The 27,419-nt window shown below is 48.3% G+C and overlaps 1 protein-coding gene across 8 annotated transcripts in view; it reads left to right on the plus strand.

Annotated features, from left to right (window-relative positions):
• Positions 1–27,419, plus strand: part of ZMYND11 (zinc finger MYND-type containing 11) — a 128,488-nt gene that overhangs the window by 84,157 nt on the left and 16,912 nt on the right. For 5 of the 8 annotated variants that reach the window (XM_047739528.1, XM_047739527.1, XM_047739525.1 and 2 more), the window contains exons 4-10: positions 538–699; positions 13,301–13,378; positions 15,582–15,674; positions 18,053–18,140; positions 18,663–18,718; positions 22,900–22,977; positions 23,782–23,900. In XM_047739528.1, coding sequence (XP_047595484.1) covers positions 538–699; positions 13,301–13,378; positions 15,582–15,674; positions 18,053–18,140; positions 18,663–18,718; positions 22,900–22,977; positions 23,782–23,900 — 674 coding nt within the window. The remainder of the gene's footprint in view (positions 1–537; positions 700–13,300; positions 13,379–15,581; positions 15,675–18,052; positions 18,141–18,662; positions 18,719–22,899; positions 22,978–23,781; positions 23,901–27,419) is intronic. The other 3 variants (XM_047739524.1, XM_047739530.1, XM_047739531.1) reach the window with 3 other exon arrangements.

Consider the following 27,419-nt stretch of genomic DNA (forward strand, 5'->3'; position numbering starts at 1 on the left):
CTGTCAGAACATGGACATTCTGATTAATGTTATTTTCAATAAAGCATCCAAACCATGGATGAGAAGATAAGACTAGTGAGCATCACCGTTTACTACTATTCTCTCTGTTCTCACAGTGTGCTAAGTACTTACTGTATTTTGTTTAAAATGCAGAACAAAACAGAGGTTGGTTTATTTGAAATACTAAGCTGTAGGTGCTGGTTTGGGGTCTTCAGTTTATTGAAGAAATTATTCCATAGATTATATAAAAAAATGAAAGCTAATGTTAGAACTGGGATTGGCTCTGGACTTACTTCATTTGGGCTGGTTTTACTATCAGATCACCTTAAAATATTCTGAATATTAATACTGTTTCGGAAAGAAATTTTAAATTTAAAAAAGCAAATTTCTAGGTATTTTTTCCCTCTTGTTTTAACACATTAAATGTCTAAAATTGTTTTAATGCCTAACTTCTGATGGACTTTAGTTTCAATTTTGTTCTTAGTCATTGCAGATATTGACAAAATGTCATACGAAATTATTTTGTATTTTTTGTAGGACTGGGAAACAGAAAATCATGACTGGTATTGTTTTGAATGCCATTTGCCTGGAGAGGTGTTGATATGTGACCTGTGTTTTCGTGTGTATCATTCCAAGTGTTTGTCTGATGAGTACAGGCTTAGAGACAGCAGTAGTCACTGGCAGTGCCCAGTATGCAGGGTGAGTACCTACGAGCTTTCATGTGCTGGTCAGAGGGTTGGAATTCACTGCTAATAGCTGTGCAAGACCCCCCAGGTGGGCATGCCAGGTGAATGGATGACGGACTGGAGGGTGGGGGTTATCTGCCGAAACAATGGTAACTGAGCACAGCACTGGTCAGTGCGTACCCCAGAACACCTGACATACTCAGGGTATGTAGAATGTTCCAGTCACAGAAAAATACACGTTCTTCCCTCATGTTACACTTGCCTCTGGATTGTGTGACTCCTGTCATGGCTAGCCTTTGGAAATCAAGGAATAGTCTCCCACACCAGGTTCGGTTCAATCTGTCCTCTCCACTCAGGAATCACAGCCAGCAAAAGGCACATTGTTGGAAGCATTTTGTATCTACTTCCCATTTTATATCCATGTAATGTCGCCTTTATTTTTTGTCATATCATGGGCTAGTTTATTTTTTCCTTTGTGTTGTATTTGGAGGGTGGAGGGATGGGACAGTTGTATATAAAGCATTCTAATTACTTAAAGCAAAATGAAATAGTCTGGTAGGAAAAATAGGGACTTTCCACAATTATTTTCATTCCTGTTATTTCCCTAGTGAAAAGTATACCTGGCTGTGCTTGTTGGTTGTAAAACGTGGTGTGTGTGCGTACAAGTGGTGTGTGACGCCTGCATAGTACGTCGTATATGGCGTTGATGGTGATTAGTAAAAGGTTATTTTATTGCACCCTCTATTGTTTTTGTATTTATAATTGCTATGATCCATATTTGGAACCATGCAAGTTGCCCAGATTACTCATGGGCTCAGTTTCTGAATATACTTTGTATTACTTGAGTTAAATATTCATTTATAATGTAAAAAAGTTGTATCTTAATAATTTTTCCCTTCTTCAGTGTTGGTCCTAACTTTCTTGCCTGCATAATGAGCTTCTAATATTGTCTTAGTAACTTTGTATTTTCTTAGTATACTTCACCTCACCACCACCTCTGTACATACACCCACTGTATATGCGCAGTGCGTTACCTCAGTGTACTTCACCTCACCAGCACCACTCTACACACTCAGTGTTACCTCAGTATATTTTATCTCACCAAACCGCTGTATATACTCAGTGTTACCTCAGTGTACTTCACCTCACCAGCAACTCTGTACACACTCAGTGTGTTACCTCAGTATACTTCACCTCACCAGCACCGCTCTGCACACTCAGTGTTACCTCAGTGTATTTTATCTCACCATCCTGCTGTATATACTCAGTGTTACCTCAGTGTACTTCAGCTCACCAGCACCTCTGTACAGGCTCAGTGCATTACCTCAGTGTACTTCACCTCACCAGCACCGCTCTACACACTGTTACCTCAGTATATTTTATCTCACCATCCCGCTGTATATACTCAGTGTTACCTCAGTGTACTTCACCTCACCAGCAACTCTGTACACGCTCAGTGTGTCACCTCAGTGTACTTCATCTCACCAACACCTCTGTACATACTCAGTGTGTTACCTTAGTGTACTTCATTTCACCAGCACCTCTGTACACACTCAGTAGACATACGGGTGACCATTAGGGTGGCGTTATCAATAGGGTGTGTAATGATGATTCATAATCAGATGCCTAAATGCTAGGTCATCGATGAATCCCTAAATCTGCATGTATCCGTATCAAGCCTCAAGCTGTAGACCTCCTCTTTGATGTCTACAAGAATGTATGATGTGTCCATGAAATTAGTGTAATTGGGGGTGGGGGAACTGCATAAATATCCATACTTTATTTTTATGGATTTGGATTGTGAATTTAAAAAAGCAAATATTTGTTTTCCGGTAACAGTTAACACTTGAAGTAAGGTATTAATGAAACCTTAAGAACAAGAGCATTAAGGTAGTAAAAATACAAAGAGGTGGGTTGCTGATCAGATGGGAGGGACTCTCACCTTCCGAAAGTGCAATTCCTGATGTCCAGGTGTCCTTATGGCCACGGCTTTCATAGCAGAGATTGAGCAAAAACACTGGGGGTTTTGAAGATGCATTAAACTTTGTTGTGGATATTTTATATTCCTGAGTGGAAATTGAACAATTATACCTTTGAAGAAAATGTCTAAGGCTCCGTTCATAGGATTTCACGGTCAAGTTGTCAGGTCCCATTTTCCACGTGTGTTTGCTCTACTTTGTAGGCCAGATGGTTTTTTTTAAATTTCAGAGAGTTACTGGGCCACAGTAACTGGGCCAAACATGCTAGTTTGGTAGGCCTGGTTACTGGGCCAAACGTGGTAGCCAGAGTGGAGCTCAGTGTACCCCATCTGTCTTTCTTTCTGTCCTTTGGTTTTCCTTCCATCTTTGTCCATCTGTACTTGCCCACATTGTGAGAGGCTTGAACTTGAGGCAGGGATGCTGAGTTAGTAAACACTCATGACCCCACACTTGTTTCTTAGGCTGGGAACCGCTCTGGGCAGGCTCAAAACGCCTGTGTTTGGGTTGGGGATGGTGAGTTGTATTTTGAGCTTTAAAAGGCCTAAAGAAATAGTTATTTCTGTGGAGGATCTATTCTGTTGTTTTGTTACATTCAAGAAAAAGATACGCATTAACAGCTCTTTCCTGAGAGAAGGAGTCCTAATAACCTTGAAATTTTAAGGGGATTTTAAGGATCTTTAAGGGAAGGCTTGTGGTTGATTTGTTTTTTTAAACAGTGTCAAAACTTCAAATAAAACCATTGTTGTGATCTAATATGAAAGTAACTGAGCAGATTTAAATGTTCTTGCTCTTAATGAATGGAGAGGGTAGAGACTGGGACAAAGAACATGGTTGCAGATGAGAACGTTACTCCCCAGTCTCCTTCTCCATTAGTTCTCCATTAGTGTTTAGAAAGAGCACAGACTAGCTAGACACACTCATGAGGAATTTTGAAGAGCAGATGCCCAGAGCCAAATTTCAGTGCAGGTTGGAACAGTAGTGGCAGCCATCCGTCACTACCTAAACTTGTATATTTCTGTTATCTTAGAGTGATCAGGAGATTTTTATTTCTATGTAATCTGTCCCTGACAGTATTGAAAGTGTCGCTAAGAATTGGTTTCAGCCAGTGGTGAACTACTCAAGCACATTTAACGCATGTGTCTGACCATTCCCAGATATTTTAAGAAGGCAATGATAGAAAGTTCTCTGCATTTAAAATAGTTGTATTAACATTCATAATAAATCTCAGGAATCTTATAATCTTGAGGATATTTCTTTTGAATGTCTGCCTTTCTAGTCACTTAAATGTACAGACAGGGTAGATTGTTCTTGTAAAGTAGCCTCTGAATGTCACGTTAGCATCTTGCTTTGAAAAAAATTCTAGTAACATAGTGTTCTACACTCTTACAGGGAACTCTCACTCATTAGAAAAAAAGGGAGGATTTAAAATTATTTCTCTTACATTTACCCATAAAAATCCAAGTAATTTAGAGGAGGATAAAGAAAAAATGACATTTCCAGAAGTACTAGGACACGGCAGGCAGATGTCCTCACAGACCTCTCTCCATGTACGTGAGCACAAGTGTGTGTGCATGTGTCCGTCTGTTTGTCCCATATCTGTGACTTCACACATATGACTTCACGTAACTGGTGTGTATCCAGCACTGTCCCTGAGCCATAGTTTATGCCCTATTGGTGCACATTTCCATCAGCCCCACGGTCCTGTCTGAGCAGCAGTTTCGCGCCGGAGTCTATCTGTTGGGCCACGTGCTGCTGAGCCCAGAGCCGCGCTAACACTCCCGCTCTTGGGAGCAGTCTCCTCGCTTTCATTTATTTCCGTACGCAAATGAAGTTTGTATTTTGTTGTAGTCAAGTGTATTTGAATTTTATATTCCCCAAATAGCCATGAATTTTTCATGACAAAAATGAGAAGATCATAACTTTTAAGTGAAAGTAGCTTTAAAGATTTTATTTGCCTAAAAGATCTTTAAAACACAGTATAGTCAATCGTGTTTTCTAAAAACAGAGACACTTAAAAATAACATGTATTTATGTAATTCTGTTTGATCACCTTCACAGGATAAATTTATTAAAGTGGAATTCATAAAATTAAAGGATAGGCACATTTTAATTCATGATAAAAATCACCAAATTGACCTTTGGAAGATTATACCTGTTTATACCAACATGAAAGTGTTTTCCAGTGTTCTGTCACCGTGTGATAGAATACACATGGATGTCTCCTTTCAGTATTGCTTCATTTTTATATAGTTGCCAAATCACAACGTCAGCTTATCCTTTGATGCATTGGTCATGGAAGGCGGGCCTGTGCGTGTGCACAAGTCTGTGTGCGTTTGTGTCCCTGCGTGGGTGTCTCCGCGCGCGCGCGTGTATTTCATGTGCACATGGATGTGGGTCCAGGGGTTTCTTTGTGCATGTGTCTGGCATGTGCACACGTGTGTACATGTGCACACGCATGCCTGTGTTGTGTGTTCCGCTGTGTGCTTGCCCGTGTGTGTGTGCTCCATGCTCTCTGGCTGTGCTCCTGCTGGGAACAGCAGGATAATGTTTGGTAACTTCTTGAATGCTCTGTAGCGTGTGGGCGGAGTAACACACTGTCGGGTCCCCGGGGCCTCTGCTGAGGTCGCTGCCTGCTGCCTGGAAGAGCTTGGGTGGGGGGAGACCTCTGTGTGGGGGTGAAGTCCTCTCTCTGGGGGCAGAGGTCTCTGGAGGGGGTACAGACCTCTCTGGAGGGGCGTGCAGAGCTGTCTCTCCACTGCCCCGTGGAGGCACTGGGCACTTGCACAGGCCTTAGGGGGCCCACAACCCAGATTTCTGTTTGGCAGATAATGAAAATGAAACATCTCACTACTTTAACTAAAACTAAACCAGGACTCCATGGCCATGAGGGGCCACCTAGAGTTCGATGGGTTGGCCCCAGCTTGTGGACGGCGCCGAGCTCTGGGGGTGTCACTTGCAGTGTGACTTGTGCTCGCTAAGGGGGCTAAAGCCACAGTCCTGACGAAAGCTAGTTCTTGAAACTAGAGATAGAGATGGACTTCTGAATCCACTTTCATTCTTTTTGCTGTGTGGGCAATACAGATTTTTTTTTTTAATTCCCAGAGTAGGGAGGTCACTCATTTAATGTTCAGAATGAAGTAAAACAAAATGCTAAATGAAAATACTTCTAGGGCGCCTGGGTGGCTCAGTGCGTTAAGCCTCTGCCTTCAGCTCAAGTCACGATCTCAGGGTCCTGGGATCGAGCCCTGGATCGGGCTCTCTGCTCAGCGGGGAGCCTGCTTCCCCCTTCCGCTCTGCCTGCCTCTCTGCCTACTTGTGATCTCTCTCTCTCTCTTTGTCAAATAAATACATAAAATCTTCAAAAAAAAAAAAAAAAAAAAAAAGGAAACTACTTTGAAAACATGTACTCCCTGCGGTGTGTTGACCATAAGACTGACTACCTTTGCTTTCTGGTCTATTTCTCTGTTAATGTGAGAAAGTTGTGAATATTTTCACCCTGAATGTAGTTAAGTAAGGTTTTCAGCCAGATTAACAAATCTGGAATGGAGATTTGATTTTTAAATAGAAGTAGAAGCTTTTTGTCTTTATTTGTTGTATGGTAGACAGTCATAGTACTATTAAAAAATGAGGGGCACCTGGGTGGTTCAGTCATTAAGCGTCTGCCTTCGGCTCAGGTCATGATCCCAGGGTCCTGGGATCGAGCCCGGCATCGGCTCCCTGCTCCGCGGGAAGCCTGTTTCCCCCTCCCACTGCCCCGCTGTGTTTCTGCTCTCACTGTCTTTCTCTCTGTAAATAAAAACAAAAAAAGAAAGTGAACATGAGCCAAATATATTTTACAGTTTTTAAAGCTGGATCATACCATTTTTATATTAACAAAAAAAAAGAAAATTATTTTTAAAAAGTAATTTTTGTCTGAACCAATCTTTTAGGAGGCTTGACTCTAGGAACAGGTGATGGGAGCATTATTAAAGCCAGAGGGTCTTACAGTTGGGTATAGCCTCTGACCTGGACCCAAACAAGAAAGAGAACCACACATTTTCTACATTATCTTCTCATGATGAATTTAACATTACGGCCAGAAAGCTTGGATATGGGTGTGAAGAGTTTTGGGTGGTGGAATAACCCTTCTTCCTGATGCCTCTTTTGTGAATAAGGCCATTTTAATTGAATCAGAGCTTTTCCTTTTTGTTCTGAGGGATCAGGAGATAAGGGTCGGTCTGGTTTCCACAGCAGGATGAGCCCCTTAGTGCGGACACAGCCGCCCTCGGCTGGGGTGTCCAGTATAGACGCACCGCTGCAGTGGGCACGGTCCCGGCTGCGGTCCCCGCGTGACTAGGTGTAGGGGCAGGTGGCACCCTGTGACAGGCCCGTGAAGCGGAGGGAGAGATGCTTGTCCCTGACGGGAAACAGATGCTAGCGTCCTTTCAGAAGAGAGCGGGGAGGCCCGCTGCCTCTGTGATCGCGTTCTTCGGGCTGTAGGAGGGGAGGACCGCTGTTCCGTGACACGGCCCTGAGTGTGTCCTTCTTGCCTGTCCCCCAGGCTTTGTGGCGGCGCCGAGGAGCCAGGTCCCCGGGTTCCTGCCCAGGCGTGTCCTGCTGGCGGGTGGACCGCCGGGTGGGCACGCGCCCCGCTCCCCGGCTGGCACTTTGTTCTTCTCTACATTGTTTGTCTGTCTGACGGGGCGGGGAGAGGAGGAGCCTGGGCGGGCGGGGGGGGGGTGGGGCAGGCTTGACCCGCGGGGGGCTGGAACCCAGGACCCCGCCACCACAACCTAAGCCGAAGGCAGACGCTCACCGACTGAGCGGCCCAGGCGCCCGGGCTGGTGGCGCAGCCCCGTCCGTGTGGGCACGGGGTCGGGGGGGGGTGGTGGACCTGCTTCTCTGCGATGCGGGGCCGCCCGGGTCACCTGTGCCGTGGCCGGACTCGGGCAGGACTCGGTGACCCGGACGGGGAAGCAAGCGTCCCCCGGGACTTGCCCGCAGATGGGGCAGGGAGTAGCACTACGGGCCACTGGATGCGCGGACACCGCGGTGGGGACCCCCCGGCCACCTCCCTGCTCCGGAGGCGCGTGCATGCAGTCGGGTTTGCCAGCGCGCTTCTCGGGTCCGCAGCAGTCACCCTCCAGACCCCAGTGTCCCCCGGTGACCTGGACGGCAGAGCCGGGACAGCGTAACGGAGGTTTTTAAACTTGAAGCCCCTGTAAGTCCTGACAGCGACGACAGCGACGGACTGTTGCAGGAAGTCAAGCGCACCGGGCGCTGGGGTTTAGGACGCAGCCGAGGACCCGTGATTGAATGCGCTGCGCTGGCCGGGGGTGGGGGGTGAGCTGCGTGTGCGTGTGCGCGCTGCCGCCCACGTAGCACCCCCCACCCCGTCCCCCCCTCCGACACCCCCACCCTGTCCCCCCCTCCGACACCCCCACCCTGTCCCGTGCGGCCGAGAGGCGACGTCAGCGTGGGTGCGGGTGACAAAGCGCGAACGCAGGTGCATTTTCAGAAAACTGTCCTAGAAGGTGACGGCCGGTGAGGGGCTCCCGGGGCGCGGGGTGCGGACGGACGCGGCGGCCAGCTCTGGGCCCCTCGCCCTCGCCCCAGGCCAGCTCTACTGCGCGGCCCTCAGACCTGGGTGCTTCCTCTGAGTAGGGACTCTCAGGACCGCGTTGTGCCCCGGGGCTGCGGAGGGTGCTGTAGACGCCGGGCCTCGCGGGGCGACAGTGGCAGTGTCGGTGCAGAGGACATGCCCGGGGACCTTCTGTGCTGTGGCCGCAGGGAGCCGTCGAGGCCGCCGGTTCCACCCGTGCTGCGGGGACTTCGGCGCAGATGTGTTCCTCCCGCAGGGACACGTGAGGTCCCTAGCGCCACAGCGGCCGGGGTGCTGTGGAGCGCACAGCCGTGGGGCGCGGGAATGCCTAGCCGGTGGCCTGGTGAGCTCACAGACGCCAACGGGGGGCCTTTGCAGTTGGAGGGCGAGGCGGCGTCAGGTGTTGGAGGGCCGGGAAGCGGCTGATACACCCGCACTGAACACAACGGCTTTGAGCGGCCCAAGCCCGAAACCAGCTCCGAGTCACGCGTCTGGCGGGGAGGGATTTCCTGTGCTTGAGCTCAGCCGTGTGGGATGTTCTGTCCATCAGGCGACACAGTCCTAACGACTACCAGCGGTTCCTCTGCTAGTATTCATTGAGCACTTACTGTGTGCACATACTGTACAAGGCCTTGGCAGACACCCGCTGAGCTAGACCCTTGGGAACCCTGTTTCCACAGAACACAGTCTGTCCGGGGGTTGGCACACTACCGCCAGCTTGTGTCCTATTCATGAGTTTAGAGTGGGTTTTACATTTTTAGATGGTCAAAGGAAAATCAAAGAGAGGGGAAGTATTTTGTGACGTGTGAAAATCCTAAGAAATTCAGACTTCAGTATCCCAGAGCGTTACTGCTTTTTCAGTGTGTAGCAGAGTTGAGTGGTGCAGACAGATTCCTACTGTTTGTCCTCCGAGCCTAAGCTATAGACTGTCTGGCCCTTCACAGAGGAGGTTTGTCAACTGCTAATCTGACCCTATGGCAGGAAAAATAGTCTGGATGTTGGGGACCCCCAGGAGAGTGTGACGTCCTTGTCTTGTGTAATCAGGCTGGGGGGCTTGGATTTCCTAAAGTCTAGCAGCACAGATCTGGGGTCCAAGGAGAAGACCACTGGACCTCTGATTGCACACTGGTTTCATTTGGGTCTAGTTGTGCTGAGATACTGTTTCCACAAGTTCGTTTTTTGCTAAGATACATTTCTGCAGCTGAAAAATCTGGGTCTCTAAAGAACATTAAAAATTCCAGACCATTTAGTCGTGAGTGTTCGTTCCTGTCATGGTGCGTGGGCATCTTGTCAGTAATGAGCTGGGGATCAGAGGTTACTCATCCCTTCTTTGTGCCGAAACCACCATAAGGTCCTGAGTGTGGCTGAATTGTCGGACTCGTGTTTTCTCTGTGGCACGCACCCAGCCTCTTCCAGTTTGCTCAGACTGGCACTTCTGGTGATGGTGGCGAGTCCCTGACTCATCAATGACTCAAGAAGATGTTTAAGATTGTCCATTATTCTCCCCATGAGGAAAGCAGCCTCTCGGCCAGCTGCCGTGTGTTTGAGAGCTTCTCGCTCCAGTCCCACACGTTTGTAACACACCTGCAGCCACGTGACCATTGTCCTCTGAAAACCGTTACGGCAACTTTGGCCCCGTGATGCCGAGGTTCTCCCAATTATTTGTAGACACTGAGCAGAGTCGTCCCTCTGTGCCGATGTGAAGTTACTGGAACTCGCTGGCTGCAGAGAGGCCTTTCCTGAGCGCGCCTGCGGCCTGTAAGGAGAGAATGCGTACAGGTCCGCAAAGCCTGAGGAAGAATTGGGTCTGGAATAGCCTGCAGATGTCTAAAGCTTCAGTTTTATTTTTCTGACCTTGCTTTAAAGAGCAACCTGCTTAATCATGTCACAGACGGAGTCGCATTTGCCTGAGAAGCTGCTCCTTTAATCTCCTTTAATTGCTGTTCAAGTGGCTTTTTCTCAAGCCACTGTCAGTGTCTTGGTTTGGCTGAACTGGCACAGTTGAAGCACTGTGGCTGTGGCTCGGAGATCTCGCGCCTCACGGTGCCGCCCTGATGGAAGGCTGCAGCGCATCCTTCCTTTCTTCGGTGAAACCTTAAAGCTCTGAGTTACAGCAGGGAGGGGTGGAGCGCAAGCCCATCAGCTTAGCACGTGTGCAGGCATCTTACGGCGAATGCTGGGTCTTCAGAAACGGCGGAGGGGGAGAGGCCGCGTGCATGCAGGGTCTCTTGTTGGCGTGAGCTCCCGCATCGAGGCCCACGGCTGGGAAGCGGGTCCGGGAAGCCGGCACTTGCCACCCGCTGGGAGTGCCCAGGGAGCCGAGGTCCAGGCACAGAACCCCGTCGTCTGGACATCTGCAGGAGAACCCATGTTTGTCCTCAAGAGATTGGGGAAGGGTGTTGGGCTTTTTTTTTTTTTTTCCTTAAGATTTTGCATATTGGAGAGAGCACAAGCAGTGTGGGGGAGCAGAGGAAGGGAAGCAGGCTCCCTGCTGAGCAGAGCCTGATGCGGGGCTCGATCCCGGGCCCCCAAGATTATGACCTGAGGCGAAAGCAGACGCTTCACCGATGGAGCCCCCCTGGCGCCCCTGACAGAGGTGTTTGAATCGATTTATTTTCTCCGTCTCTTAACGAACAAAGAAGAGGGGTTAGATTCACATGAAGAGTGAAGTACTGCATGGGCTGCTGTTGAGCACAGAGGGGAAACCATCTTCCTGCACAAATGTGGGATCCCCAGTCGCTGGGCAAGGGCAGCTATTCCCCAAGTCCCTCCACCGCTCTCTCGAGGGCTCCCTGGGTTGGGCTGGAGGTACTTAGAAGGCTGAGAGAGGAGAGTCTTCCCTCTCTGCCTCCTCGAGGGAAGGTTGGGAATAGTACGTGTGGGGCCTGGAAATCACGCTTTGCTACGTGACGTGTTGCTTGTGAACTTCCCGTAAATTGTACGACACCTGTTAAAACACCCTTAACCCCACGGGTGGAATTACAGGACATGTGACCTGTTAACAGGTTGGTGTTTTATTTGCATCTACACAGATTCGTGATTTAATGATCAGACGGATACCTACGGTCAGCAATTTTAGTAGCACATCCAAAATATTTGGGAGTTAACATGATAGAGCATGTTGCCGGAAGCTTTGTTTTCATTCTCCTCTGTGGTAAGAGAGTGTGGGTTTCCCACAGGTGAGCAGAGCAGTAGTCGTCTTGGCCTATTACCCCTTCTCTTCTCCGGTTCTGACAGTCCATCAGGTGCTCGTTTCTGTAGAGAGTGGTGCGTGGGAGGACGTCCATGTTGCAAGAATGTTTGTCCAACATCAGGAATATCTGACCATGTTTCCCCTGCCCAGAGCCCCGCACACTCCTCTGTGTGCACACAGCTGCACACCGATGTCTTCTCTGTGGTGCTGGCTTTGGGGGCAGCCGCTGGTAGTTCCCGAGCGTTGCTGGGGCTCTTGTGAAAAATGAGAGTCTACAAGGTACCGCAGAGTTGCCCCTGTCCCCGCCCCCGCCCCCGCGACTCTAAACCTGGAGTCCAGGAAGTGTCCTCGTGTGGTCAGCTCCAGACCTGACCGGGATGCTCCGTCTCGGTCACGTGTCCCAGCCACCCGAGGATCAAGCAGGTGTGTGAGCGAGCAGAGAGCCCAGGGACCTTCCCTCAGAGATGGCTGATCCTGGTGTGACCACGCGTGTGCTCGCTGGTCACTGGGCTGTGCTTGCTGGGCAGAAGCCCAGCCGTGTTTCCCGGAAGTTCACCGGTGTCTCTGGGTGTGGACAGACTTGCACAACTGCTCTGTGCCGGGCATTGATTAGACGCCGTGTGCACGGGTCACATGGCAGCCCAGCACGGCAGAAGCAGTAATCGTACCAGAGTCCAGGTGAGGAGCGGAAAGAAGGGGTTAGGGTTATTGTTAACGGTTTTTATGAGTTTTATTTAAGTCATTTCTGCATGCATCGTGGGGCACGAACGCATGACCCCAAGATCACGTGTTGCGTATTCTTCCGACTGAGCCAGCCAGGCGCCCCGGGAAGGCACCACTTGAAACGGGAAGTGCATGAAACCACACGTCCAGGAAAGAAAGCAGTTGTCCATTTTCCGTTCAGGTGGTTTAGTGTTGTGTGTGTGTGGGTGACATGCCCCAGCGAAGACTCAGTTACCTGGGGAATGTTGGCTCCTGCCTCCAGTCCGCCACTGTGTTGGGGTGACGTCCGGCACAGACAGCCCTTTGGGAGCGGTGGCTCCAGTAGGCAGGGACCCGTCCTCTGGGGGCCTGCGGGTGACGGCAGCCGGGATGTGCTGTCCGCACCGAGTCAGCCACACGGGACGGCCTCCATAGAGCGGGGGCTGCAGGGAGGCCTCAGCCTCGACGGAGGAAGTGGGACATTCATCTTTGTTTGCGTGCCGTCTAGAAATGACATGAAAGGGAGAGTCCCATCTTTTTCTCTTTGCATGAGTTTAGATCTTCTGAGACATAAATTGAAGAACCTAATTAGCTTTTCAGGTCAGGCTGATAGAAATTGGGGTTACTACTGAACAGACCCCGTAACAGTTGAAAACAGATGAGCAGGTGTGCAGCTGTGCTGTGCAGAATTCACAGGTGTTGTGGACTTTAATAACCTTTTAGAGGAATCGTGTATGTCGAAATTCACCCTTCAATATTACTAATTTAAAATGTTCCCGAAAGGGTTTCGGCCAACTTTTCTTCTCTCTCTCTCTCTCTCTCTTTTTTTTTTTTTTTTTTTTTTTGATAAAATAAGTGATTCTACATCATGTCATTATTACGTTATCATTCGTTGTATCTGAAAATGGTTGAAGTTCTAAATATCAAGAAAAACTGTGTAATTCTGTGAGGTCTTACGTCAAATACAACCTGTTTCCGTTTTACTGTCACATTAAATGCTATGCACGTTTTAGGATTTCTTGGTGTCAAACACATTGAAAATAGTGCAGATTTGAATACAATCTTTGCAGACTGTATCTTTTATATATAAAAGTCTTTTACATGAATACAGACCTGTAAATAATCACATTTTATATCTGGCCTTTTCTGTTTTTAACAGAGCATCAAGAAGAAAAACACAAACAAACAGGAGATGAGCACGTACTTGCGGTTCATTGTCTCCCGCATGAAGGAGCGGGTAAGTCCTCCGGGTAGTCGGGACCTCCCAGAGCACGTGTCCCATCCCTTCCTGACCAGAGAGCGCACCAGGGACCTTTACAGCGGCATCGGGTGCAGAACACTGCGGCCCGAGTTCCTTTGTCCGTAACGGCTTGTTCTGCTTCGTCTGGCGTCTCTGGAGCTGAAGTAGATGAGACTGACACTGTTTGTCTCCACTGATACATTTCTGTTGTTTCATCTTTTATTTTTCAAAATCTTTAATTGAAGCGTAGTTGGCATGCAATATCATATTATTGGCAGGTGTACAACACCATGATTCGACCTTTTTATGCACAACTCCGTGCTCACCAATAAGAACAGGCACACAGCGCGAGGACGGCACCGTTAGCTGTGTTCCCCGTGCTGCTGTTCGTCCTCGTGACTTACCTACTTATTTACTTAAGATTTTATTTATTGATTTAATTTATTTAATTGACACAGAGAGGGAACACAAGCAGAGGCGGAGGGAGAGGGAGAAGCGGGCTTCCTGCCCAGCAGGGAACCCGACATGGGGCTCGATCCCAGGACCCTGGGATCATGACCTGAGCCGAAGGCAGATGCTTAACCACTAACCCCCCCCCCCAGGCGCCCATGACTTACATATTTTATAAGTGGAAGTTTGCACCTAATCCTGTCCATCCCCGACGCTCCCCCTGTCTGCGAACCACCACTTTGTTCATTGTAGTTAAGAGTCTGGTTGGTTGTTTTTAGATCCTGCGTACAAGTGGAATCATATGGTGTGTGTCTTTCTCTGAGTGACTTATTCTGCTTAGCGTAACGCCCTGTACTTCTGTCCATGTCATTGCAAACGGAAAGATTTCATTCTTCCTGTTGGCTGAGTGGCATTCCTTTGTGTACATAAACCTCTTCTTCATCCGTCCGTCTGGTGAAGGACGTCGGGCTCTTTCTGCAATTACCTGTCGTGGCCATTGCTGCTGTGCACATTGGGGCACAGGTGGCCCTTCTCACTGCATCTGTATCTTTGGGGTAAATACCCAGTAGTGCAGTTGTAGAGTCGTAGGGTAGCTCTATTGTTAATATCATGAGGAACCTCCATGCTGTTTTCCAGAGCGGCTGCACCAGCTTGCGTTCCCACCAACAGTGCAGGAGGCTCCCCTTGCCCCACATCCTCGCCAGGATCTGTCGTTTCCTGACGTGTTAATTTTAGCCATTCTGACTGGTGTGAGGTGATATCTCATGGTGGTTTTGATTTGTATTTCCCTGATGCCGAGTGATGTGGAGCACTTTTTCATGTGTCTGTTGGCCATCTGGATGTCTTCTTTGCAGAAATGTCTGTTCATGTCCTCTGCCCATTTCTTGGTTGGATTATTTGTTCTGTGGGTGTTGAGTTTGAAAAGTTCTTGATGGAATTTGGGTACTGACTCTTTATTGATAGGCCGTTTGCAAATACCTTGTTACATTCCATGGGTTACCTTTTAGTTTTGTTGACTGTTTCCTGTGCTGTGCAGAAGCTTTTTATCGTGATGAAGTCCCAGTAGTTCATTTTCGCTTTTGTTTCCCTTGCCTCAGGGGATATCTCTGAAGAATACTGCTAGGTTGATGTGCAGAAGTTTACTGCCTGTGTTTTCTTCCGGGATTTATGTAGTTTCAGGTCTCACATTTGGGTCTTTACTCCATTTTGAGTTAATGTTTATATAGGTGGAAGAAAGTGTCCAATTTCGGGGCTCCTAGGTGGCTCAGTCATTAAGTGTCTGCCTTTGGCTCAGGTCATGATCCCAGGGGCTCGGATGGAACCCTGCATCAGGCTCCCTGCTCATTGTGAAGCCTGCTTCCCCCTCTGCCTCTCCTCCCCTGATTGTGCACTCTCTCTCCCTGTCAAATAGATAGATAAAATCTTTAAAAAAAAAAAAAAAAAGTGCCCAATTTTCGCAGCACGCTTTATGGAAGGGATGGTCTTTCCCTGTTATATATTCCTACCTCCTTTGTTGTAGAAACACTAATATTTTTACATTTTTAATACATTTATCAAAATGAACATTTAACAGATATGTCCAAAATGAAGTGGAATTTTCCAAAATAATTGTTCTTGCTATCAAAACCCTAAAAATGTCGCCTTAAATGATACAGTACACATACGTTTTCTGGTAAATTCTGTAGTTTAGGAATTGTCTCACTTGTCTCTCTTGCGCTGTGTTTGAAACGTGTGTCTGCTGACCTTTCAGGCCATAGACCTTAATAAGAAGGGCAAGGACAACAAGCACCCGATGTACCGGAGGCTGGTGCACTCGGCGGTGGACGTCCCCACCATCCAGGAGGTAAAGCCCGCCCTCGGTCCTGTTCCCCATACCCCCAGAGCTCCCAGGTGACTCCACAGCTCCCAGCTGCACAGGATTCCGGTGCCCTTCCTCCCTGAGGGCTGCCCGCCCACCCTCTTCCTAAACGTAAAGGGCCCGGTGCTGCTCTGTGCACCAGCTGGGCGTTCTCAGTGGGAGGCCCTGGTGGGAGGCCCCGGTGGGAAGCCACCGTAGCTCCTGGAGGCTCAGTCGGAGCAGCCGGTGTGGTTGGCTCAGGTGATGCTCCGATTCGGGGCTCCCCGTCTGGGTGGGCTCTCCTCACTTGAGCAGTGCTGCACGGGCGTCTCTCAAGGAAACAGTAGTGCCTGGGACTGGAGTCCTAGGAAGCAAACAGACTGAACTTGAGCAACACGAAGATGAGAATCAGAGAACTTAACTCTCCGGTTTTGTTTTGTTTTGCTTTGTTTTTAAAGATTTTATTTATTTATTTGACAGAGAGAGACACAGCGAGAGAGGGAACACAACCAGGGCGAGTGGGAGAGGGAGATGCAGGCTTCCAGCTGAGCAGGGAGCCTGATGTGGGGCTCGATCCCAGGACCCTGGGACCATGACCTGAGCTGAAGGCAGACGCTTAACGGCTAAGCCACCCAGGACCCCCAAAACTTGACTATTCTTAAGAGTGCTTAATTTTACCTCTAATGGCCACAGTTTTTGATGGCTTTGTTAATCGGTAGTTACAAGTTGCAGTAAATTCCAGTAGAACATTTTAACATGTTTCCAGTTAGGATTGCTGAAGTACTAATTCTGTACTTGGCATGTCACTTTGAATGTAAGATTTTGTGGTTGCCATAATAGCCTATAGGGGACCGCAGGAATCATCTGGAGTCATTTTACAAGTTTCTCGGTCCCCTTGGCCTCTGGGAAGGACTGAAGGTGTAGTAGTTCAGTAGAAGAGGAGATGAAGGCTGTTCCTAGAAGGTGGCCAGTAGAGCCTGGAACAAAACAGGGAGTTTTCACCTCATCTCCTGCCCCCAGGTTTCATGTCCTCAAGCAAAGCTTCTTTTCCTAAACCCTAACGTCCCTGAGGACGATGAAGGCCCCAGCTGCCCTCCCTCCACCTGCACAGCCCCACCCTGGCTCGGCTTCTTCCTCTCCCTGAGGACACCTTCCACGCTCCGCCTAGTTGGATCCCATCTAATAGTAGAGCACACGAGCTGGGGGGATGGGGCAGATGGCGCTGTGAGGGGGTGCGGGTGCGGTCCAGGGGCGGATGGCATTGTGAGGGGGCGCAGGTGCCATCCAGGAGTGGACAGCTCTGTAAGGAACAGAAAGAGGAAGACAAGATTTTCAATCTCCGGTAGCTTACAGTTCAAAACAAAGTCAATGCCACGATGGTGCCAACATCAGAAATCACAGAGTTGCTTTGAGAATGCTGGGTGTGTATCAGACACCTGGGAGCTGTAGACCACACCAGTGCCTGGGCGTCTGGAGCCCAGGGCATCAGAAATTCAGACTGGGGCTCTGATGTTGGTATTTGTGAATACGCTCTGTGACCTGTCGATGGCAGGCAGGAGCAGGCACCTCCAGCACGGGGACTCCTGCAAGCCTTCTCAAAGGACGGACAACCGCAGTGGGTCTCTGGGGATTTCAGCAGAACCGTGGGACCTTAGATACTCTGGAGGCCTTTCTATTCTACATTACTTTCAAGCTGATTTCCTAAAAGTAGCACCAAGATAAGAAAAGCCCTCCCTGCTACCTCTAAATAACTTTGCTATACCTTTCTTCCAAAAACTTTGCCTCCCCTGTAAAAAATCCTCAAATTCCCTCCATAATCCTTTTCTCTGGCAGCTAAAGGCAAAGCGACAGAAAGCCCTGTGATGGAAACCCTTTAGATGCAGCATCTAATGCAGTAGAAGCCCTTGCATTGCCTTGGTACACAGAGGAACACCTAGGACTTTATTTTAAAGTTACTTGTAATTGGGTTCCTGGTTCCACTTCAGAATTACGAATGTATCTTCTTCTCTGTGACAAAAAGCATCACAGAGGCTGACGGTGGTTGTCTTTTTTCAGTCTTTGTGCACGTGTGCTGTACAGACGGTGGCTGTGTTGTTCAGGTCTCACCAGCCCTCTGGCCAGGGCTCTCCTTCGTCACGGCGAGTCTCCATCCCGCAGAATGAGGGGCACGCGCGTTGGGCAGAGTCCAGCTGGCCGCTGAGGGGGGGTGGGTGGCCGCCGAACCCCACGATCCTGGCTGCAGGCAGGCTTGTCCGGGTCCCCACACGTGTCGCTTCCATGCTGTGGGACACAGGAGTGGTCGTAGCGTCGTCCTGGCAAGTTCCCGCGGTGCGCCCGTGCTCTGACCCCATCTGTATAACACGAGACCCTGTCGCCCTCTGCAGAAGGTGAACGAGGGGAAGTACCGAAGCTACGAAGAGTTCAAGGCGGATGCGCAGCTGCTTCTGCACAACACCGTGATTTTCTACGGAGGTTGAATGGTTTTTCTTCTCTGTGCATGTTTCCCCCGTACCATTCACATTCTGGGTCAGGAGATGCCTTCGATAAAATGCAATTCAGAACATTAATACTTCAATGATTTCTAAGCAGTAACGTCAGGGTCTCAACTCAAAAATATTTCGTAATGTGGTTCTGGCTTATCAAAGTGCCCCAAAGCTCCAGCTCACTAAATGATGAAAACCGTACTCCTTACAGTTTCAGACGCAAACTTAGTCAAGGGATTTTTTTATCAGCACTTTGACTGATTACTGTCCTGTCATTCCGAAGGAGAGAAACAGGCTGCTTTGGACTTAGAGCTCAGTACTCTGTTGAAAGCAACATGAAAGCTGCAAAGAAAGTGTTGTTTTGCTGCCTGAACTTTATTTAAAATAGACATTTTTGTTTAAAATAGTACGTGGCCACTTTTATCACTGGAGGAAGCTGTAAATGTATGACTTTGGATCGTCTCGTGTTTCTAGATGACTGGTAATAGATCATCTCTGCCTTTAATTACAGCAGACAGCGAGCAAGCGGACATAGCCCGGATGCTGTACAAGGACACCTGCCACGAGGTACCACCCACCCCTCCGGAGGTCGCGGCTTACATGCCTCCAACCTGCCATTTCCTTGAAATCGTTTTATTTCCATGTTTGACGTACATGGAAAATAACGCAAATGGAGGGGAGAATTTCTCTAGGAAACCTGGGGGTTAGATCGAGTTGTTGAGTAACTTGTACAGAAAAATGTTTCCTCTTGTGTAGCTGCTCTCAGGGCCGTTGGTTCCATGAGGCAGGCCGGTGTGTGGCACTGCGCAGACGCTCAATAAATGTTCGCCTCGTTTTCATTTTTACACTGAAGTACAGTCGCCATACAGTGTTGGGTGAGCACCAGGGTCCCAAGTCCACACGTCACTCACCGTGCCTCTGGACGAGGGGAGTCTCTCTGTGCCACACGGCATCGGCACACTGTGACCGACGGTATTCCCTGCCCATCGCTGAGACAGGCTGCCGTCATAACAGACAGTGCCCTTTGCCACCCCCCGCCGCTCCCCGCCCGGGAACCACCAGTTTGTTCTCTGTGTTGATGAGTTCCTTTTATTTTTGTTGTTTGGTTTTTCAGATTCCACAGATAAGTGACATTAAACAGTATTTATTCTTCTCTGACTCACTTAAATCAGTATTACAGCCTCTAGCTCCATTCACGTAGTTGCAAATGACAAGATTTCATTCTTTATAGGGCTGCTTAACACTCTCGCGTGTGTGCAAACCATGTCCTCTCTGTCCGTCCGTCTCTTGAGGAGCACCTCGGCTCCTTCCACAGCTGGGCGCCCGTGGATTTTGCTGCTGCAACACTGGGTGCCCCTTCTTTCCGCTGCATCTGTATCGTTGGGGTAAATACGTGGGAGTGCAGGTGGCATCTCACTGTGGTTTCGACTCGTGTTCCCCTGATCCTGAGTGATGTGGAGCATTTCTTCATGTGTCTGTTGGCTATTTGTGTGTCTTCTTTGGAGAAGTGTCTGTTCATGTCCTCTGCCCTGCTTTCTTGACTGCATTATTTGTTTTTTGGGTGTTGAGTCCAAGAAGTTCTTTATAGATTTTGGTTACCAACCCTTTATCTGATAAGACATTTTCAAATATCTTCTCCCATTCTGTCGGTTGTCTTTTGGTTTTGTCAAATGTTTTCCTTTGCTGTGCAGAAGCTTTTTATCTTGGTGAAGTCCCAGTACTTCATTTTTGTGCTTTTGTTTCTCTTGCTTTGGAGACGTGTGTAGCAAGAAGTTGCTGTGGCTGGGGTCACAGAGGTTGCTGCCTGCGTTCTCCTCTAGGATTGTGATGGATTCCTCTCTCACATTTAGGTCTTTGATCCATCTTGAGTTTATTTCTGTGTGTGGTGTAGGAACATAGCCTGGTTTCATTCTTCTGCATGTGGCTGTCCAAGGTTCCCCACACCATCTGTTGAGTAAACTCTTTCTCTACTGCGTATTCCTTCCTCCTTTGTCACAGATAAATTGCCATATAGTCATGGGCGGATTTCTGGGTCTTCTGTCCGGGTCCATCAATGCTCGTGTCTGTTTCTGCGCCAGAACCACACTGTCTTATGACCGCAGCTTGGTAATACAGCTTGAAGTCTGGAATTGTGACGCTTCCAGCCTTTTTTTTTTTCTTTTTCAAGATTGCTTTGCCTATTTGAGGTCTTGTGTGATTCTGTTCCAATTTGGGGATCATTTGTTCTAGCTCTGTGAAAAATGCTGTTGGTATTTTGGTATTCAACGTGCAGACTGCTTTAGGTCTTACAGACACTTTCACAACCTCTGTTCTTTCAGTCCATGAACATGGAACGCCTTTCCGTTTCTTCATGTCATCTTCAGTTTCTCTCATCAGTGATTCACGGTTTGCAGAGTGTGCACGTCTTTCTCCTGTTTGCTTCTTCCCAGTGCCTGTTTTTGGTGCAGTATTGAATGGGATTGATTCTTGAATTTCTCTTTGTGCTGCTTCAGGATTGGTGTATAGATAAACAACAGATTTCTGTACGTGGGTTTTGTAACCTGTGACTTTACTGAATTTGTTTATCAGTTCTAACAGTTTTTTGGTGGAATCTTTGCAGTTTAAGGTGTGGGCCATTATCTGAAAATAATGGACGTTTTGACTTCTTCCTTGCCGATTTGGATGACCTTCATTCCATCCTTCCTTAAGATTTGATTTAATTATTAGAGAGACAGAGACAGTGAGAGAGTGCAGGTGGAGTGGAGAAAGAGAGAGCCTGACGGGGGGCTCGATCCCAGGACCCTGGGACCGTGACCTGAGCCGAAGGCAGACACTTAACCGACTGAGCCACTCAGGCGCCCCTGGACGACTTTTAGTTCTCTCTGTTGTCTGACCGCTGAGGCCAGGACTTCCAGTGCTGTCACACGTAACAGTGGTGAGAGCAGACATCCTTCTTGTGTTGCTGACCGTACAGGAAAGGCTCTCACTTCTTCCCCATTGAAGACGCTGTGGGTTTTTCGTAGATGGCCTTTATTATCTACCGAGGTATTTTCCCTCGTACCTACTTTATTGGGGGGTTTTATCGTGATTGGATGTTGCGCTTTGTCTGCCTCTACGGAAATGATCATGTGGTTTTTATCCTTTCTTTCGTTAATGTGGTAAATCATGTTGATTGATTTGTGAATACGGAACCATGCTTGCAGCCAGGAATAAATCCCATTTGATTGTGTTGAATGATGTATTGTTGGACTTGATTTGCTAATACTTTATTGGAATTTCCACGTCTGTGTTCATTAGTGATATTGGCCTATAATTCTCTTTTTCAGTGGAGTCTATCTGGTTTTTGTGTCAGGGTCTCATAGAGTAAGTTTGGGAGTTTTCCCTCATTTTCTGTTGTGTGGAATAGTTTGAGAGGATAGGCCCCGCCCCCGTCTGTCCAGTCGTCAGTTCGCAGACACTGGGGTGGCCTCTGTGTCGCGATTGTTGCAGATGACGCTGCAGTGATGTCGGGGAGCACGTATCCCTGCGGCTTAGCAGTTGGTTTCCTTGACAGACACTCCTGGGTCCCAGGCCAGCTCTGTTTTTAACTTTTTAAGGACCCTCTGTACTGTTCTCCGCAGTGGCCGCCCAGCCTGCTCCCACCAGCGGTGCCCGAGGTTCCCCTTTGTCTGCATCCTGTTTCCTTGGTTGTCAGTTTGAGCCATCGGACAGGTGTGAGCGACAGCTCAGTGTAGTTCTGATCTGTATTTCCCCGATGACCAGTGACGTGGTGTCTCCTCACGTGTCTGTTGGCCATCTGTATGTCATCTTTGGAAAAACGTCTGTTTAGTTCCTATTCATTTTTAATTGAATTTTTGTTTGTTTGTTTGTTTTTAGGTGTGGTAGTTCTTCACATATTTTGGATATTCACCCCTTATTGGATATATCATTTGCAGATATCTTCTCCCATTCATTAGGTTGCCTTTTCGTTTTGTTGACTGTCGCCTTCACTGTGCAGAAATGTTGCCTCTTTGAATGAGAGATACATGTTTGAGTTCCGAGATAGATTTCACAGACAAAACACCCAACAACAGAGTTTACGCAGTAAAGTGTTGCACGCGGTTTATTCAGTCAATAAATGAAATATATATTGGGAAACGTCCTTTTGATTGGATACACTCATGTGAAACCATACTAAATCTTGCAGAATTGTCTTAATTTATATAAAAACTCTTTTTTCTTGATTTCAAGTTTGGCCTTTGTTTTTTCTCTTATTCAGCAAATATTTATTGAGTGTCTGCTCTGTGCTGTGCAGTATTTTAGGGATAAAGTGGTGGACGAGGTACTGCTTTCTGCTCATGGGGCTGTACTCTGAAGAAAAACTCAAAAAAGAAACAGACAAAATATATTTCTTTACAAGTCGTGAAAGAGTGTTGGGAAGTCCAACAGGGGCTGACGCCGAGGGTGAGGAACGAGGTGGCGCATGCCCTGCTGTTGCTGGTCCTGGGTATTGGAGGGAGTCCGGCCAGCGGGGCCTGTGTGAGGACGCAGCCTGTCGCGTGAGCGCTGACCGGCGGGTGCGGGCCCCGGGCTGAGAGCGGAGTTCAGACGTGCAGGTGGTGTGCACGGGGGAGTGGCCGCTCTCCCGGTGTTTGCTGAAGAATGAAATGGTTACACGTAGAATCTTCAAGCCTGGTGATGCGCGTGCGAGAATGTTGATGTGCGCGGGCGTTTTACACAGTTGGGCGTTCATGCTTCAAGTGGCTGAAGTGGTCGCTTCTCTTTTCCAGCTGGACGAGCTGCAGCTTTGCAAGAACTGCTTCTACCTCTCCAACGCGCGCCCCGACAACTGGTTCTGCTACCCCTGCGTACGTGCAAGTTTGTGACTTTCTGTCTTTGACCTCTAACTGTGTGACGCATGATTCTAAGGAAGTTATTTCCAGTTTGCTCAAGGACTACAGTCCTTCCTAGGTATTTTTCCTTGTATATAGTATATATGGTTTTGGTGATCACGAAACCCGGAACGCAGGGTGAACAACTTGGCATCATTATCCATCTCTGACTTTGAAATGAGGAACTTGAGAACAAACTCTGGGTCCCTTACTATACCGCAGAGTGATTTCTGCCTTTCCCTCACTCCTTCACAAGAAGTGTAAGGTTTTGTGTGTGCTTGTGGCTGTGTGCTGTCCCCTGGGGTGATGCGATTTCAGGAAGGGTGCTCTCTCCGGGACTCCTGGGCGCCCGCGGCTGCTTCTTGACGTCACTGTGCCTCCCAGGCCCGTGGCGTCTCTCTGAGCTGGTGAGCCCAGACCGGGCCTCCCACTCCCCTTCATGACTGGCTCCAGGCGTTGGTGTGCCGCTCCCGTCGGTGAGGACAGGGCATTGGGCACATCCCGCACCTGCGTCGGCTGGCTGCGGGGACCGCCTCACCCCTGCGTGCTGAAGCCTGTCTGTCCGGAGAGCTGAGTCTCCGTACCGCTGTTTTATGCAGGTTGCAATTTTTTGGTATTTTTCTTGAAGGCAGAACCAATCTGAGAAAAACTTCTATGTTTTTAGGAGTTAAAACATTTTTAAGATAATGGACTTTACTTACTAGATTGTTCATTATTAATGATGTGCTTCCATTTAATACTTTAAAAGTAACGTGACATGGTAAAACATTTTATTTCCAGATACCTAACCATGAACTCGTTTGGGCCAAGATGAAGGGCTTTGGGTTCTGGCCCGCCAAAGTCCTGCAGAAGGAGGACAACCAGGTGGACGTCCGCTTCTTCGGTCACCATCACCAACGGTGAGCATGGCCTGTCCATCACTGACCTCCCGGCGCCCACCAGGTGGGCCGTGGCGTTCGGAGGGTCCCTCTGTCAGAAACAGGCAGGAACTTACTCCGATTTGGAGAAACAAATCACGCGTCACTTTTTTTTTTCTTTTTTTTTTTCCCATCGTTATCCATTGTTTTTTTCCTTTTGTTACGCATTGATTTATTTTGGCTAATTGTCTTTCCTTTTTTCTTGAAAATTCAATAGGATACGTAAGTACAGGGGGAAAAAGTTAATAAAACCAGGAAACCTGCTACCCAGAACAGGAAATCACTATGGCTTTGTCGCTTTTACCTTCTGGGTTGGTTTGTTTGGGTTTTTTTTCATCTTGGTTTCTTTTGGGCTTGTGGAATGAAATGGTAGTGGCTTGTGCCTGACGTGGTGGGACAGGGTGAGGCAGGGGTTTGGGAGGATGCCTAGAGCACAGCCGCTCCCTGGTTTGGGATGACAGGACGTGGTGTCCTTCCTCTTCCCCAGGCTCCGTTCAGAGCCACACACAGAAGTTGTTGACTTGGGAGCCAGGGGCCGTGAGGACGCTGTGATCCAGGAAGCTGTGTTCGAATTACACACGTGTCACTCCCAGACCTTTTCCCAACCTAGACGTTCAGGCTCCTGTTGCAAGGGAGATGTGTATACCAAAGCCTAAGTGTTGGCATTTTGTCACGCAAGAACACGTGTCCCCACAGTGAGAACTGTCTTGGTTACTGTAAACTTCATTTTGCACATTAATTCACACAAAGACTGTGAACTCCACTATGAGATCACAGCTGCTTCCTTCACTGTGATGTTAAGGCCTAAACATGTATCGAGGACTGAAGTGTTCTGAGTGACACTGTCACTAGCGGGGCTGACTGGATACTGACCAGGGTTCTCCACACACAGCTGCAGGGAAGGCGCCACATCCATGACATGGTCTGAAGGCCTTTGCGAGCCTACAGGGCCGTCTGTGGGCCTGACCCGCATGGTTTGTGCCGTTGTCACCACTGTGGGAAGCCACATGGCAAGGGACAGCGTTCCTCTCCGTCGTTTTCATTTAATTTAAATAGAGGTTCAGTGGCAAGAGTTTTTACTGGAATTTAAATAAAGAATTTAAAAAATTAAAAAGAAATAAATGAACAAGCCAAAAAAAGAACCTTTCGTGGCAAGAAACCTGCAGTGAATTTCCAAAAGCGCAGTCTATCCCTTCACAGACAGACGTGCACTTCGCAGACACTCGGGGCAGGAGACCCAAGTAATGCAGAGGGGATGTGTGAGCTGTGCTGGTTTCCTTGTTCTCTTGCCTCCCTCCCGGCGTGTCCCGTCTGCCATCAGAACAGGCAGCCGGCCGCGCACGCGAGGAGAGACACGGAGGACAGTGTCCGGCTCAGCTCCTGGCCTCCCAGTGTGGACCCGTTGTCTGGTCACCCGCGGCACGGGCTGCAGTAAGACATGTCTCAAAAGGGTCAGTGAAATCTTCGTACACAGTCACCCAAGCTTGGTGGGTCGTGTGCAGCAGGGATGTTCTAAAGGTCTGCGTTACCACAGGAATCCCTGTGACGTCAGATACTGTTAACGTAGAAAAACCAAGAGTTTGGGTGTTTGGTAAAATGCTCGAACTGGTTAGCGCGTCTTTTACAGTTTTTCATCCACGTTCACACAGCCTTACGCAATCTTCAACCATGAATGGTATTTTTCTGTCATTTAGTATATTATGCAGATCATATTTTAAAAGAATATGTGAGCTAATCTGTTTGGGTTCTGAAGAGAGAATTACAACGTAACATTACATTGCCAGACTTTTTTTCTTCTGAATTTGTTATTTCCTGGAAGATTTAATCGAAACAATTTTGGACAGATGGGGCTCTGAGGACTTGATCATGGAAAATACAGTTAGCCATCAAACAAGAGTGACGTTGGGGGTGCCAACCCCCCATGGTCAGAAATTCATATCTCGAGGAGGAGTCAAGATGGCGGAGAAGTAGCAGGCTGAGACTACTTCGGGTAGCGGGAGATCAGCTAAATAGCTTATCTAAAGATTGCAAACACCTACAAATCCAACGGGAGATTGAAGAGAAGAAGAACAGCAATTCCAGAAACAGAAAATCAACCACTTTCTGCAAGGTAGGACTGGCGGAGAAGTGAATCCAAAGCGACGGGAAGATAGACCGCGGGGGGAGGGGCCGGCTCCCGGCGAGCGGCGGAGCAACGGAGCAAAATCAGGACTTTTAAAAGTCTGTTCCGCTGAGGGACATCGCTCCAGAGGCTTAACTGGGGTGAAGCCCAGGCGGGGTCAGCGCGGCCTCAGCTCCCGCAGGGTCGCAGAAGGATCGGGGGTGTCTCAGTGTCGCAGAGCTTACCGGTATTAGAGCGGGGAAGCCGGCTGCAGAGACAGAGCCGAGGAGTGACTCTCAGCTCAGGGTTGCCTTGAACCGGTCGCAGGCTCGGTCAGCTCGGAGCGCGGCCGGAGGCCAGGGTGATGAGAGTCATTTGGCATTGTTCTCTGAGGGCGCACTGAGGAGTGGGGCCCCGGGCTCTCGGCTCCTCCGGGCCGGAGACCGGGAGGCCGCCATCTTTATTCCCATCCTCCGGACTCTACGGAAAGCGCTCAGGGAACAAAAGCTCCCGAAAGCGAACCCGAGCGGATGACTCAGCGCGGCCCCGGGTAAGGGCGGTGCAACTCCGCCTGGGGCAAAGACGCTTGAGAATCACTACAACGGGCCCCTCCCCCAGAAGATCTACGGGAAACCCAGCCAGGACCAAGTTCACCTACCAAGGAGAACGGCGGAATTCCAGAGGAGAAGAAAGCAAAGCACGGAACTCATGGCTTTCTCCCCATGATTTTTTAGCCTTGCAGTTAATTTAATTTTTTTTTCTTTTTCAATTTTTTTTCTTTTTCTCTTCTTCTGCTAAATTTTTTTTAACTTTTACCGTTTTCTTTTTTTTAACGTTTTTTAAAAAGTTTATCTAATATATATATATTTTTTTCCTCTTTTTATATATTTTTTTTTTATCGGCTTTCTTTTTTTTTTAATAGTTTTTTTTTTTCTTTCTTTCTGAACCCCTTTTTATCCCCTTTCTCCCCCCTCACAATTCAGGATCTCTTCTGATTTGGCTAAAGCATATTTTCCTGGGGTTGTTGCCACCCTTTTAGTATTTTACTTGCTCCTTCATAAACTCTTATCTGGACAAAATGACAAGGCGGAAAACTTCACAACAAAAAAAAGAACAAGAGGCAATACCAAAGGCTAGGGACCTAATCAATACAGACATTGGTAATATGTCAGATATAGAGTTCAGAATGATGATTCTCAAGGTTCTAGCCGGGCTTGAAAAAGGCATGGAAGATATTAAAGCAACCCTCTCGGGAGATATAAAAGCCCTTTCTGGAGAAATAAAAGAACTAAAATCTAACCAAGTTGAAATCAAAAAAGCTATTAATGAGGTGCAATCAAAAATGGAGGCTCTCACTGCTAGGATAAATGAGGCAGAAGAAAGAATTAGCGATATAGAAG

This window comes from Lutra lutra, chromosome 8 (assembly GCF_902655055.1).
Source record: "Lutra lutra chromosome 8, mLutLut1.2, whole genome shotgun sequence".
Taxonomy (NCBI): domain Eukaryota; kingdom Metazoa; phylum Chordata; class Mammalia; order Carnivora; family Mustelidae; genus Lutra; species Lutra lutra.